The 15,592-nt window shown below is 48.7% G+C and overlaps 1 protein-coding gene across 2 annotated transcripts in view; it reads left to right on the plus strand.

Annotated features, from left to right (window-relative positions):
* Nucleotides 1-15,592, plus strand: part of LOC118775482 (breast carcinoma-amplified sequence 3-like) — a 228,806-nt gene that overhangs the window by 14,730 nt on the left and 198,484 nt on the right. For both annotated transcript variants that reach the window (XM_036525425.1, XM_036525426.1), the window contains exons 8-11: nucleotides 9,587-9,694; nucleotides 10,079-10,155; nucleotides 12,793-12,869; nucleotides 13,606-13,689. In XM_036525425.1, the coding sequence (XP_036381318.1) occupies nucleotides 9,587-9,694; nucleotides 10,079-10,155; nucleotides 12,793-12,869; nucleotides 13,606-13,689 (346 nt within the window). The remainder of the gene's footprint in view (nucleotides 1-9,586; nucleotides 9,695-10,078; nucleotides 10,156-12,792; nucleotides 12,870-13,605; nucleotides 13,690-15,592) is intronic.

Here is a 15,592-nt window from a genome sequence, read left to right on the forward strand (position 1 = left end):
ACACAAAACTTGGGCTTATATGGAGATACCATCTCCCCCAGATGCTGGTCCCAGAACAGAGTGCACCTTTTATACAAAGTGGTCGGGATTAGGATTAGGGGTGGGTAAGATTATCATGGATCAGGTGTTCTACTTTTTAACAGCTAGATGCGCTAAAACGGTCTGCTGTTAATGGAATTCTCTGCGCTGCCCTCTGACAGTTTGGCTCCAGGATGGCCATGATAATCAGGCTGTCAAGATTTGATGAATGGATAGAACTCTCAGAGGTGAAGACAGATCATCTGAAGTACAATGGTCCATTCTCCCTTACAAGAAAGAAAGATATGTCATCAAATATTTACTTTGTAATAGATACTCACTTCCAAAGACAGAGCAGCGTGACCTGGGAATCTTTCCTGATTTTATGAGGTGTAAGAATATAAAATTTACCCATAGAAGGGCAAAAAAGCAGTTGTTGTGACAGTCGATACTCTTTGACTGCTGAGTGAAGCCTTATTTGTCTGCATTGTGTTTCCATGATAGTTTTTTTTTATTGGTAAAAGAGCAGACTCCAGTGTTGGAGAAGCCACACATCACATGAAATGTTAGAAGGTGCACTTTTAATTTGTTTACCGTGATCTGAGCAGCACTCGCTCGGGGCCTGTCCCTTTGTTGTTCTCCCTTTCATGATCTGTTTTTTCTCCCCCCCCCTTCTCGTTTTAAAGTCTGGAGGGAGGCTCAATCCGGTCTTCATTTTATGTGACATTTAGACATTACTAGGTACAAATCTTGAATGCATTTGAAAACCCCTAATTTGCTGCGCGCGGAGAGGAGCATCAAAGGGTCGCTGCATGTGTTGCTCGGTCTGCGGAGGCGAGGCCAGAGCGGGATTACAGGCCGGGCGCGATGCGGGGGGGTCGGTGGAGTGGTGGTGGGGGGGGGTGGGGGGGGGGGGGGGGGTGTCCCCTGCACCGTGACACACACGCAGCGGCGCCGCCGGCGGGAGCGCGACCTGCACTTACGTCCCTGATCTCCCCGGGAAACGCGAGCGCTTTGTGCCAGGGTTCCTCCTTTGGCAGTGCGTGGCTACGCTGGCTGCCCCCCCCCCAGTAGAGGACTTTAGCGAAGGCACTATCAGTTTGCCTGTTGATTGCCGTCAGAGGTCTAACATAAGGAAGCTCTTCCTAACACTGGGTTCGGGGGTTGACAGTGGTCCATGCGCATGCTTTGGGAGTGAACCCCGTCCACCCCTGGGATGGGGATTGGGTTACTGTAGATCGCTCGGCTGTGCGCTGACTCCATAAGCTAACGCTGAAAACATGCCTGGCCACGTTTTCCCCAACAGAAGTGTTTTGTAAATAACTTTCTGTTTTAAAAACCTCAGCTATACCGCTCATTTCCATTAAAGGGGTTCACGAGCTCGCTAAGGTCCGCACACGATTTAGCGGGTAATCATTGAGAGAGGAAAAAAACTGCTTTTGTCAACCGCTGAAAAGGATGCGGCCTTGACACATAAATGGAAAACAGATTTCGGGTTTTGGCTGGTTTGGTTTTGCTGGTTTAGAACTCGGTTTGGTCGGCTTTAGGCTTAGATTACAAGATCTGCAAATTAAAGGAAAACCAGGGAGGGGGGAAAAAAAAACATGTGTGCCGGGCTTGTGTTTGTGGAAGTCCAGCCAGGCACACTCAACATCATTTTCACGAATGCAAAGGATTATGGGTTAAGTCCAAACAATGTATGGATCTAGCGATTTCCTTGACGGCAAAGAACATGTGCATCTCCTCATGCATCGCACCAAATGCCAGTAGGGTTTACAAATTAGCGAAGAATGTTCGAGCCATACGATCCCTGAGTATCCTCCCCCCTATGTGTCTGGATTACATTTTACTTTCCACCCTGCCGTTGTTATTGTTTCCTTGAATTTTTAATTAGGTCTGCAGATATTGAAATTCAGGAGATTAAAGAATGAATTTTATGGTCGGAACCGAGTGGTGTGGCGTTTAACCTTTTACGGGCAGACGTGAAGTTCATGAGGGTAGAGGGTCAGCATGAAGGAAATTAGTTTTTGGAAATTAGTTTTGGAAATGGACAAGACCTGTGTTTTCTAGTACCCCCCCCCACTCCCTGCACTGTCATTCTTTTGATGTTCCTCCAGTGGTGAAATCCCTGGCAGCTTGTGAGGAAGGATGTGGAAGGGAAACTGTATCTGTCAGCGCGGAGATCACTGTCGGATTTGTCAAGGCCCTGGCACACGTTAGGGGTACAGGCAACGGCTTGGACAGGCAGACCTGGTCTCTGACCACTCAGTTGCCATGGTAACAGAGGCAGTCACCCTGGCGGTCGCTCTTGGGAGGACTTGGTTGAGACACATTGAAACGATGCACCTTTCACTTTAATAGCCTTCACATAGTGAAGCACAGTGGACGTAGCATGAAACGAAATTTAACAGTAATCATGAAGGATATCGGTGAATATCTTTTTTTCATGCTTTTTCCCTTCTCTTCATCCAACCCTATTTCGCAATTAATTCTGAGACTTGTCTCACCAACGACCTCTACACAGGAGCACTGAGGCAAGACAAATGCAATACCCTATTACACTCGTGCACAGCCAATAGCTGTTTTTTGCATTACAAGTCACACTTACATTGTGTTACATTGCACTGGGAGCCCAATGAAGGATAGTTGCTACTCTCTTGACATCAGCCAGGCAACTTGTAGATGCCTGAGGAATTGCAGGGTGTCTGAGAGTGGTGAGATGGGGAAGCCCTGGCCGCCCTACTCATCCCCGTGGCCGGTGGAACAAAGCCATTTGTTCTGCTACTGCTGCGGAATTCCAGGTGGCAAATGACACGACTGGTTTCAGCTCTGGGTCTGAGTGCCCACCCTGCTCTCCGAGTGAAGGCCTTGCTAACTGAGCCACTCAGTACCCAAACAAGAGAGAATATTAGGGAATATTAATGTATAAAAAACAATGTTTATGACAATATAATATCTAACAACAATAACAGTTTAATATAATAATCTAAATAATAATAAAACTGTTCTAAACATGTGGGCTCATTACCTTAGTAATTGTCCTTAACTGGTCAAAACAAACCAAACTCCAGCAAACTGCGCTGACGAGAGAGGATATCAGTGAAATATTAACCTGTGCCTTGTCTTGCATTTTTTGTGGCATACATTAATGGCATGTTAAATGGATAAACAAAGCCGCCATGAAATAGAGGACGTACATAACAGGATGGAGCTGGATGAGACCTTTCTCTCAGTCAGCCCAGGACAGTGTGCTGTACCTGGCGGGGTGACAGGGTCTCGGGTCCCAGCATTGGCTGATGCAGAAGACCAATTCTTCCTCTCAGAAGTGCTTTTGTCGCCATTGTTACCCAGTGGTTAGCCACGGGCATGTGCAGCTCATTATCTCACGGACCTGCTCCTCCATTCTGCCTCCCCAGGCCACCGGATAAACCTGCCTTGTCAAAACAACAGAAAACTTTTTCTTTTTTTGACAGAGCTGGCTTTGAAAACTAACAATTTTCTAAACGTGTTCACTCACTGCAGTTACAAGGATTTAAAAAAAATCAGTGAAATTGGATATTAAATGTTCTGTTTGCACATTTCACAACCAATGGAGGTAAAATTGGTTATTCAGTGGGAGTTGCAGTGTCCCAGCATGCTGTGCTGTGGATACGGTGTGCTCTGCTGTGCGTTGCAGTGCCGTCCTTTACATCATCGCTTCTGTGTGAGAAAGCGCCCGCTTTAATATGCTGATGTAAGCTGTTTTTATTTAAATATAGGATGAAATGGAGTCCTGACATTTTTGCCATCCATCAGTGGAAATGAGACTGTGTGTAATTTGTTACGAGCGTTTTTTTTCCTTCTTTGCCCACACATGCTGCTTGTGGAAGGAAGTTTTGTTCCCCATCTTTCTTCGGGCGTTTATTTTGACGGAAGTGTCTGCTTTTTGTCCAGCGCAGATCTTTCGTAGGCACATTTTTGGCAAAGCCTTTGAGGAGGAGGACAGCGTTGGAGCCGCTAGTCTGCTGTGGCCGCGGCGGTTCCTGCTCTCGGAGGCTACGGCTAACAAAAATCGGTTTTATCAAAATAAAATCGCCCTGAGACATCGTTTGACCAGCCAGCGGCTTGCTCTTCGATGGAAGCTTTAGTAGTTATGAATAAAAAAAATAAAAAAAAAAAACAGGGCACAAATGGAAAAAGTGAATGCGCTTTGATCGGCAGGCGTTTGATGTGTATGTATGTGTTTAATCATAGGTGGTGTGAGAGGATAGTGATGCTGTGAGTCAGAGCTCGGAGGTTCTTGGCCACTCTGCAGTTCATGACAGTCCTGTGCCTCAGGCAGGGAACCAGTGCTCCTCTGTGCTGCTCTCTGTAATAGTCCAGCCAGCTTCCCCTTTTTAATGTGCAAGGGCAAAAAGACACATTTTTGCAATTGAAAAGAAAAACAAAACTTCTCTTGCAGCAACATTACAACTGAGACTACTAAAAATTCACTAGGCATTTATGGTTGTTTTTTTCTGTTATCACAATGAGAATGCTTCATAGTTGGGCATTGAAAATGGTAGGTTTGGGTTTTTTAGTCTCTCGTGCAAAGGTTGAATAAGTTGCAGTTCGGCAGTGAGAGATTAATAAAAATCCAGTGTGAAACTGCAGTCACGATGACGGAGACGTGAGCTGACTTTTGTGTCTCTGGGATCGTAACCATATGCGAGCTGGGGGCGCGTGCCAGGCCCCCGGGGTAACAGGCCGGCCTCTCTCCGAGCAGCTCCCGTGGGCCCTCTCGAAGGTAACCCTGCCGCACCCGCCTGCGAGGGGAGTAATTAAACGCCGTAAACGCCATAAAGATAATTGGAGGAGGAAGGAGTGTCGCGGCATGTAGCGCACGGGGACACTTATTCGGGACACGGAGCCCCGCGGTGCATGATGGGCGGAAACGCGCCGTTTGCCGCGCTGCAGACGCGCCGCCGCGGCTGAACTCTTTACCCTGATTACTTTCCTGGCCAATGGCTGCAGCGCACGGAAATCAAAGGGCCTCCTTCCCCCAGGCCCCTGGGAGCCTCTGATGTGGCGGGCGTTTGTTGTGTGTTGAGGGCTGGGTTGAAAGAGAGGGGTGTGGAGGAGGAGAGAATAGGGGGGAGAGGGGGAGGAAAAAAAGGAAGAGTTTTGTGACAGGAATTTGAAATGTGCAAATTTTGCTGGCGTGGTCGAATTTCAGATGTTCCCGTTACAACCTACGGTACCTTGCTTGTTGCCTACAAAAACAGACTAATTGCTCTCATCTTTGTCTCACTGACACATAACTGCTATGCGTCATCTTGACGTTAGCTCTAGGGACTGATTTTTGTCCAACGGTTGGCCTTTTAGTTTGCTTGTTCTTATTTTGTTTTTGTTTTTTGTCTTGAAGTATATGAGATTTTGAGATTCTGAACAGATTTGCAGGACACTTCCAATAGAAAACAACAGCAATAGTACTTCAAAAGCTGAAAAACTGAGTCACGCATACGCCATGATTGAATGTCTTTTGGCCTAAAGTGAAGCTTTCGCTGCTGTGTATAGCAGTGGAGACTAGAACACCGCTAGTAGAACAGGTGAGCTAGTGATACAAGCAGGTCTTCAGTGAACATACATGAGATGTTTGGTAAGGCTGTGTTTGCTTTGCTGTGCATCTGCAGAGCACAACTCGGTCTTCTCAGACTTTGTAAGGGCTCAAAAAAATTATTACCTGCCTTCTAATTACACGCTGTCTTACATATTTTGTTGATTTTGATTGGCCCCAGAGCAGGCCATAAAACTAATGCACCACATAAAGCGTATGCTTTGTACATCCTTTCCTCTGTGGTTAAAAAGGCAACAACAGGATATGGACTAAAGCCTCAGTCCTGTTGAGAGATATATTTTGATAGTGCACACGCAAGCAGTTGCGAGAGCTACAGCAAGTTGTAAATGAGTGTGTAAAAACACAGAAAGTGATGAAACAGCAAACAGGAGGGACATGGTGTGCCTAAGTACTAATGTGAACCAAAGTGCTGCTAAAATTATGTATAAGGCCCAGCAGTGAAAGTCATAAATGTTCTAAAAGGTATCTGGAAACGGCATCGGATGGTAATGGGAGAGAGGGTGCCTTTTTTATTAGCCCGCAGCACTGCAGGGAGATGGATGTAGCATGTTTGCAGTTTGCCTGCTTCGTAACGCTGTACCCATTAATTAAAGTTCGGTCGTCGGTGCTGAGGAAATCCCTGTTGCGAGGCGTTTCGAAGCGGAAATAAAGCCAAGGAGAGACCGTCGAATCCCTCAGACTGCTCTGTGAAAGGGCACCGCTTTCTGTCAGCTCCAGTCTGAAAGGTTGATGTGTTGCCCTCACAGCGTCATTTTGTCAAGTTATCGTAGCAAAGTATTTGCTCCTGCAGGTGCTCTCCCGTTTAATCAGACGATTTGTCTCTCGAAAGCGGTGTTCTTGTGTACCCAGTCAAAGGGCAATCGGATTAATTGAAACTGATACATTAATATAATGCCATCACTGCAGACGTTGCACCGGATCTGAGGAGAGTGCTCTGTTGCACCTCAGCCTTAGCGCGGCAAGGCTGACATTCAGACGTGATTCGTAATAATAAACGTAATCTACACAAGCTTTTAACTCATTTTTTTAGTTTTTCAGTTTGAGGAAATCGTATTACGACCGACCCTGTATTGCATCCATTAGGATGAGGCCATTTATTAAAATTTGAAAAGCAAAAAAAAAAAATTAATTTCTGCATCACGATAAGTCTCTAATAGTGGGGATTGCTTTCCCATTCATCAGTTGGGAAATGTGTATTTGGTCTAAAGCAAAATTCAATTTTGACTTGGATCAGACCAAGCTGAAATTGGTATTTTACTAACATTGCTGAAATGATTAGAAGATACAGCCTTTGTTACAGCCTTTGTTTTTCTCATGACACATGAACAAAAAATGGCGTCTAGGTTCTTATGGCAGCGCCACCTTGCTGCAGTGTACACCAGTTCATACTTATGGGATGTGGTATCTCCAGGGAGGGAAACACTCTGTATGGTAAATGCACTGAGTTTTGCCCCTTTGTATTGTTTCATTCAAGACCAGACCGTGTGGTGGCCTGGCCAATCTCCGCTAATGCCCTGCTCACTGCAGCTACGTCCTCAGCTTCAACCTCATCCTCAGCCTCTCGCTCAGCCTCCGTCTCGAGGCTCAACCATGGACACGGAGAGGTACAAAGAGTTCCTCCTTGCGCTGTTTTTTGGGCAGTGCTGCCTGCAGTTACGGGACCTCTCCCGTGGTGTCAGCCGCTGCCGCAGCTCCCCGGACCGCTTGGGGTACCCTCACGCTCCGATCCCGCCGCATCTCGGAGAGGGGTGCGCCAGAATCCCCGCCGGAGACGAGCCACGGGAGTGGGATCTCGGTCGGTTGAGAGGCTCGCGCGCGTCTCTCTGGGTCGGCCATAGCCCGGCGCAGCTCTCCAGCAGATGAGCTACGCATCCATACACAGCAGTGGGGGAGTCAGGCTTTTTCTAAGTGCAAATGACAGGCAGTGGAAGAGCCCATTAGATTCATTTGGCAGGGAAGTGGGAGGAGGGGAGTTTTCATGCGCTGTCTCCTCCGAGACTCAAAATGCCACATCTGTGCTGGAGGACCTCTTAGCCTGGGCGCCACGGCCTGCCATTCCCAGACATTAACATTATTTGTCATATCTTACAAACTCCATGCAATTCAAAACAAAAAAACAGAAACGGCATTTACATAGAATACATGCATCCCAACCAGAATGCATCCCGACCGAAATGACTCAGACTAGCTCATGAAAGTAGTGAAAAATCAAAGTCCTCTGGTTTGCGAAAAAAAAGTGCAGATTGGCTCTTCTATCATCACCGCCCCGTTCGGAGAATTATGACAAATTAAAACTTTACGGTTCTCCATCACTGCGATCCTGAACTATCAAGTAGCATATGTCCAAAGCTGGTACAGATTTTTTCGTTTAACTCTTAAGCATTTCCATGTTCCTGACAATTTGTGGCCAGTGTAAGATGTCTCGGTTGCTTTGTGATTCTCAGATGTGTGCATATTTTGAAAAAAAGGCCAATTTTCTCTGTGCTCTGCCCACAGTATTTCATCCACTGTTTGCATTTGTCAAAATTATGAATGGAAGAATTAGATATTTTCAACCATGACAAGGAAAGCAACATTCCAAACGACTGTTAATGCAGTCATATATCACCGTCTGACTGGCGCTAGGGGAGGAGGAACAGCCAGTGGGCTTGGTTTAGTGTGGTGATGTGATTTACATGTCTTTTGTCTATGGAAGCGTTGTAATAGTTTAAAGATTTTCTTTTCGAAGATGCGTGTGTCTCCGAGTTTTGCTGCCGAGGGACAAAACACTTCTGAAAATACAAAGACATCACTCATTCGTGTTTTGAAATCCTATTACCAAATTAGCTTAATACTTAACCCAATTAAAAAAGAGAGGAAGGCACAATTATATGTCGGGAATTATATGTGGGGTGAAGATCTCCCTGGAGAATCTAGAGAGCGAATCGTCTCGGCTCCTTTCTAAATGCATGGTCTCTTTAACGTTGGGGGTAATCGTTGCTCAAGCTAGTGGTCAGTAAGACCAGAGCAACGGTGAAACTGCGCTGTGCTTAGTTCCCGCTCCTTCCAAACGAGATTAAATCTGAGCGTTCGGTTTTGTAGTGTATTTTTATTTGTAATGGACCAGAATCCTCCTTAATCCCACCACTTCCAGAGATTGTAGGGGAATGTTTGTGTGTGTGTGTGTGTGTGTGTATGTGTGTGTGTTTGAAAACCTCCCAGAGTGCATTGCGTGTGTGAGTGTGGCACGGTACAGTGAAGCCCCCTGCTGAGGCTGGCTAACATGCAGTCTGTGGAGAGGGTGCATCTCCACTGCCAGCTGCCACAGCATGGGCCTTTTCCTCATTCAATGTCCCTCTGTTGTAAGATTTGTATGCGCAGCAGCATCTTTCAGATGGTATACATACCATGCAAGAAAGATGAAAAAGTGTATATTGTGTGTGTGTGTGCGCGCGTGCATGCATGTGTCCCTGTCTGGCTGTTTTTACTGTGTGTGTGTGTGTGTGTGCGTGCGTGTGTGCGTGCGTGTGTGCGTGCGTGTGTGCGTGCGCGTGCGTGTGCGCGTGCGTGTGTGTGTGCGCGTGTGTGTGCGCGTGTGTGTGCGCGTGTGTGTGCGCGTGTGTGTGTGCGCGCGCGTGTGTGTGTGTGCGCGCGTGTGTGTGCGCGCGCGCGCGTGTGTGTGTGTGCGTGTGTGCACGCGTGTGCGGGCGTGTGTGCACGCGTGTGCGGGCGTGCATGCATGTGTCCCTGTCTGGCTGTTTTTACTGTGTGTGTGTGTGTGTGTGTGTGTGTGTGTGTGTGTGTGTGTGTGTGTGTGCACGCGTGTGTGTGTGTGTGTGTGCACGCGTGTGTGTGTGCGTGTGTGCACGCGTGTGCGGGCGTGCATGCATGTGTCCCTGTCTGGCTGTATTTACTGTGTGTGTGTGTGTGTGTGTGTGTGTTTGCACTGTGTGTGTTTGTGTCCTGCAGTTAGCTTGTCTGCCTCTCCTGCAGGTCGAGCACCCCATACTGCTGTGTGGACCTCTACTCTCTGCGGACAGGGGAGATGGTCAAGTCCATTCAGTTCAAAACGCCCATCTACGACCTGCACTGCAATAAACGGTACCGTGCAGCAGTCACCACCATCAGCCCTAGCCCACTCCCCGAGCCTGACACACAGCCCTGCTGTTCTTCAACATCTTTTCCCATGCTGAAAATCTCACGCGAATCAAGTTTTCAGATACATTCATAATTGTGTTTTCTCTCATATGTAATTGCTGCTGGGTGTGCTCTCAGGTGCTGTGGAGTTCAGAAAAATGAGGAGACAAAGGATTAATGCCATTAAGTATTAATAACATAGTATTATTACCATTATGAGACTGTCGTGGCGACCCAGATATTGTAAAGATATGTCTGCTCCTCCGTAAGAGTTAGAAAATGATCGCTCCTGTTGAATGTAACATTGCCTGAAGTGACCAGAAAGTAACGTTTTTCTTTATTTTTTAGGATCCTTGTTGTTGTTCTCCAAGAAAAAATAGCTGCATTCGACAGCTGCACCTTCATGAAGAAATTCTTCGTCACAAGTAAGCAGACCCATTTGTTGCTGCATATAGAGTTTCCCGCGGTTGCGTTGTTTGTTGATTGTGGATGGAGTCAAACTTGCCGGGCGAGCCTGCTCTCTTTTGTTCTGTGATCTATAGCGCCACGGAGCAGGAAGTTTACCCTGATTTAATAAACTCCACACCCTTTACCTATTAAATCTGACAGCGCCGGTCGCAGGGCCAGTGAAGGAAACAGAGCCGGGAGCCGTCGGCCTGCTCGAGCGGGACCAGATGATCTCTCACTGTGGCAGATGCTTTTGGACACACTTATACACAGTTATCTTTCCCTCTTACTTGAGTGCACTAATGCTGTGTGACATACAGCGATGAAAAACCGTGTATAACTATCTGGCAGATTTGTTCATGTGTGATTTGTATTACCGCATGTGAACGCGATAGTATCGCGTAGCGTGTCCTGTAAATCTGTGTTGTACAAACACCATGTAACCCAAAGTGAGTAGCAGACAAATTGAGGCAACCCGCTACATGATGCCGATGTCCAGAACCTGCCAATGAACTGCATAATGTGTGAAATGAATACATGTTAATTACTTATCAGTATTGTGTGTTCGTCTTTATGCGTACAGGATCGAAAAGCAAGGCAGTTTAGCTAACTTAAGGATGCAGCGAAATTGCTGTTATACTGTAGTTGTTTTGTTCTTCTCTCAGTGTTTTGTTTTGTTCTACATGAACCTCAGTTCAATGCTCCTCCATTTTGACAAATTTCCTCATGGCGGTGTTGCTTCTTCAAGCGATCATGCGAGTCTCAGTAGAACAGAGAAGAGTAATCAGCATCAAGGAAACAGGTCGTGTAACATCGGACTTCTGCTCTAGTCTCTACTCGCAGTGACGTAAAGCGCCCACTCATGCACTCAGTTTGAGTTTACCATTCTGCAAATGATACATCAAAGCCTAAGGTCAGTGCCGTATTCTTTGGGCGTTCTTTTCACCGCGGTGCATTCTGGGAAGGGCGTAGGTGTGAAGTGATGGGGCCGCCGGGCAGACTGGGGGAATTAAGCCGCGGGAGTTGATTGGAGGAGGACCTGGCGCGCACTGCTGATTTGCACGGAGGAGAAGCGCTGGCCCCGCTGGCCCCGCTGGCTCCGCGCTCGCCGTGTGCGTCCGCCGCGCGGTAATTAAAGGCGAGCTAGCTGTTTTATAGCTCGCACAGTTTGCGCAGCTGTTTATCCTCCCGCCTCTCGCGGGGCGCGCCGAGCGCTCCTCTCCGCTCCGGGATAAATTGGAGGTTGGTGACCCTCAGCCCCTCCCCTGGGGATGTGTTCAACACATGTTATCTCACTAGTTTGGATCCCGCTCTTTTGGAACGGCAAAAAAGGGTTTGGCATATGCTTCGACTGCGGCTTACCTCAAGCCCTGTTCTGCCCGCTTCAGATCCAAGCACCCGGCTCTAAATTACTGCCTGGATGCAGCTCATCTACACGCACTGAGCACCGCTCCGCTCTCTGAGCGCTTTCTCACTCGGCTGTCTGCACTTACATGACCTGTGTGTGTGTGTGTGTGTGTGTGTGTGTGTGTGTGTGTGTGTGTGTGTGTGTGTGCGTGCGTGCGTGCGTGCGTGCGTGCATGCGTGTGCGTGTGCGTGCCTGAGTGTGTGCGTGCGTGTGTGTGTGTGCGCGTGTGCAAGTGTGTATGTGTGCGTGTGTGCATGTTTGTGTGCGTGCATGAGTATGTATGCATATGTGTCCGTGTGTATGTGTATATATGTTCATGTCCGTGTGTGTGTATATGTACGTTTGCATATGTGTGTGTTTATGTGTGTATGTTTCTTTGTGTGCATGGCTGCTTGCGTGTGCGTGTGTAGCTATGTGCATAATTTGACGTGTTAGCCTGTACACAGGGGCGCTTTTATGACCATGGCATTTCCTCTGGGGTCGGCGCGTCTGACAGGTAATCAGTGCAGGAGCCAGTGTCCATTCCCCCGGCCAGCCTCCGGCCAGCACAGCCTCCACTTAGGCCACGTAATTGGTTTAGATGGACACACTTCTACCGCTGACTTCTGCACTGAGTGTTCTCTGGATGACAGAACAGTAATCTCAGGTCGCCTGTGCGTAATATAATACATTAACTTTAATTCATCCTGTCCAAACAAGACTCTCCTAGCAAATTGAATTAAAGGTACAAAGTGGGGCCGGTATGTTGTCACTGGAGTTCCCTAATGACTGGCTTTTTGATCTGCTTTCATGCTTTCAGTACCCTGTGGTGAATGTAATGAATTTTTCTGTTTCTGTTAGAAATCATTTAAATGATTCGCAGTTTGGTATGCATATGGTGACATTAACGCAAAACGTACTTACAGATTACATAATCATTAACTTCTTCATGGGTCTAACGTCTTTTCCATTGTTTTGAGAATTGATAAATTAAATTCACTGATGCTTTCCTTTTTCACAGTTAAATCCTGACATTTATTGAAGGAAAGCGTCAGCTGAATTTGTGTTAAGAGACCTTTATTGTCATTGTTCAGGACAACGAAATTACAGTTAGGTGTGCAACATGAGCAGGTGCTCTGGGGTGGAGGCCAAAAGCCAGCATCGTACATGGAGGGAACGGGACGCCCCCACAGGCCCTTTTATGAGTGTCTTTGCTCCTGTGTTTCAGGCTGCTACCCCTGCCCCGGACCCAACCTCAACCCCATCGCCCTGGGAGGCCGCTGGTTAGCCTACGCTGAGAACAAGGTGGGAGCGAGAGAGACGGGGGGGGGGGGCGCGAAGCGGGGCCGACCCGCCGCCCGCGCACGCTTCGCATCCACTGAGTTTGGCAGGGTGTCCACTTTTTATATTCCCAATCATAAAAATTCATTTTATTATAGCAATATAATCTGCCTGGGCCCAGCATTCGTCTCAGGAGTAGATAGAGAAAATAATGTAAGGAAGCTGAATTATAAATGTAATGCAGTGCAGTTTTCATTTCATTATGATGCATTTATTGGAGAGTTTTTTGTGTTCTTTTGTGTGGCCGACCTGTTTTGCTCTGGCCAGATGGGGCCAGGGCTAAGGCTGCGCGCTGTAAAGAATTCCAGGAGGGTCAGCTTTATTTCTGAAGTGTCCTGTAGAGCCTGGGCGAAGCTCTGAAGAAAGAGGCCGGCATGAACGTTATTAATCTGTCCCTTTTTCCCCAGACAGCAGAGCCCCGCCCCCAGAGCTAATGAACAGCACAATAATGATGCGACTGCCTGTCTGACCGCCTGTAATTTTTATCTCTTTTTATCTCTCTTTCTCCCATTCCCCCCCTTCTCCCCTCAATTTGCTCCTTTCCCTCTCTCTGTCCTCCTCTTTCTGTCTTTTGTTTTTATTTCTCACATCTTCTGCCCCCTCTTTGTCTCCTCCCTCCCTCCCTCTCTCGGTAAGCCTCGTCTGTCTTCTCCTTTCCCGCTCCCCCTCTCTCTCCCTCCCCTCTTTCTCTCTCTCACAGTTGATCCAGTGTCATCAGTCTCGCGGCGGAGCGTGTGGAGACAGTGCTCAGTCCTACACCGCCACAGTCATTAGTGCCGCCAAAGTGAGTGAGCCCCCCCCTCTCGCCACTGCCCCCACCACCCGTCACCCTGACAGCTCTGCCACCTCCATCCACACCCCTCTCCCCTCACCCCCCCTCGGCCCCTCAATCGAACAGGCAGGGCTCTCTCACCCCCGAGGGGCCGGCAGCGGGGGTCACAAAGCGTGGCCGACGCGGACCTCTCCGACATAGCCCTCCTTACGCAACCAGCTTCTGACGCCACATAAAAAAAAAAAAAACCCGACCATTTTGATTCACATTTCATTCAGCTCTTGCCTCTGAGACACGACGCTGTTACGAAATTAGATGTTCCATCAAATTTCAGCGCTCGGGAGACTCCCCCTGTTAGGTTACTGTAAGAGAATTCCCTTTCATGTGACCTTTTAATATACCTCTCTGCAGGGAGGAGGCAGGGGAAGGGGGGGGGGGGGTGGTGTTGTGCTGTCTCAGTGAACGCTAAGCTTCTGAATACCAACCGGAATTTATTCTCCTGTTGATGCAGCAGCATTATGGCTCTTCCCATATGGTTTCGGTCCGCTCTTAACCCCGGAGGCAGTTAATTGATTTATTAAGGCGGCGCGTGTATTCCCCAGCCGCCCCCATAGCCTCCTAACGAGCTCCAGCGGCTTACGTGAGAGAACGGCCATTAGCCCTAATGGTGGCGCACATCAAAAGGAGCCCCGGCAGAAAAGGTTAGCGGAGGAAACGAGGTTAAAAGGCCTGGATGCGCAGACTGGCCGTCTGCGGCCCGCGCCGTGATTTATGGCGGTGTCCCCGCGGCTGACACGCCGCCGAGCCCTCGTCTGCGCGTCTGAGTGCCGCAACAGGCGGACCTCAGCCCCCCCCCCCCCCCCCCCCCCAATCCCCTCTCATTGGAGCCTGGAGCTGCACAAGGAACGGGGCTCGCTGTACATCGGATTTACTTCATATCACAACTCGGTACGTCACCTTCGCAGAAGAGGTGGCCTCATAAGCGGAAGGCGCAAATCCGAATGGGAGGTCGGGGCAGGGGTGGGGGGAATGGGGTTGGGATGGGGCGGGAGGTGGGTTTCGCCCGTCGTGGGGGCCGCCTCGCTTTTCCCCTCTGCGTCTCTTCGTAAGGGGTGCTCTGGCGGCCCGGAGCTAAAGGAAGACAGAAGAGGGAGGTGTGTCTGTTTGCGGTGCCTGGCAAATAGATGCTGCCGCTTAAGTGGGGGGTCTCTTCCCTGTCTGGCCTAATGGAGCAGGCCGCGCCGCACGCCTCCGGGGGGGGTGGGGTGGAGGGGAGCTCAATCAGGGATTCAGCCGAGGCAGCGCCATCAATACGGCGTGGCGCCGTGCCTTGTTGGGCCTTCGGAAGGGACGCCCCCCCCGCCCCCCCCGCCCCCCCCACCCAGCAAGCCACTAACAGACTGCGCGCAAATTGCCGGCCATCAATTATTAAGGGGAACCGCTTGCCTCTCGATTGATCAACGGTAATGTGTTTTCTAATCATCGCAGTTAGAGTTTTTAGTGCTAATCAAAACAGTCCCGCATTGATCGGCAGGGGGTGGGCCTGGACGCAGTCCATGCCCGCACAAGCGCCTCGCCTGGTTCTGGCAGCAGGCGCCTCAGAAGCCTTCCTCATCATCCTCATCACCATTGTTTTTGCTTAGTTCTGTAAGGTCTCTCAGAAGTCATTAAAAACAAATAATTTTGTTTATTTAAACACGAACATGTTGTGCTCTTTGCTGTGATATTTGAGTTGTACTAATGTGTATCAAAGTGTGGTACCGTCAGGAAGTCGAATATCTATTAGTATCCGTTATCTAGTATCTATTCGCTAGTATCCTGTCACCTGTTAGGATATTAAAAAGCAGGCATACAAGGTGTTGGATGTGCAAAGTGTTGTAAACACTGCGATCGGATGCACCGGAGGGGTGCTGCG

Source organism: Megalops cyprinoides, chromosome 3, assembly GCF_013368585.1.
Source record: "Megalops cyprinoides isolate fMegCyp1 chromosome 3, fMegCyp1.pri, whole genome shotgun sequence".
NCBI classification, from domain to species: Eukaryota; Metazoa; Chordata; class Actinopteri; order Elopiformes; family Megalopidae; genus Megalops; species Megalops cyprinoides.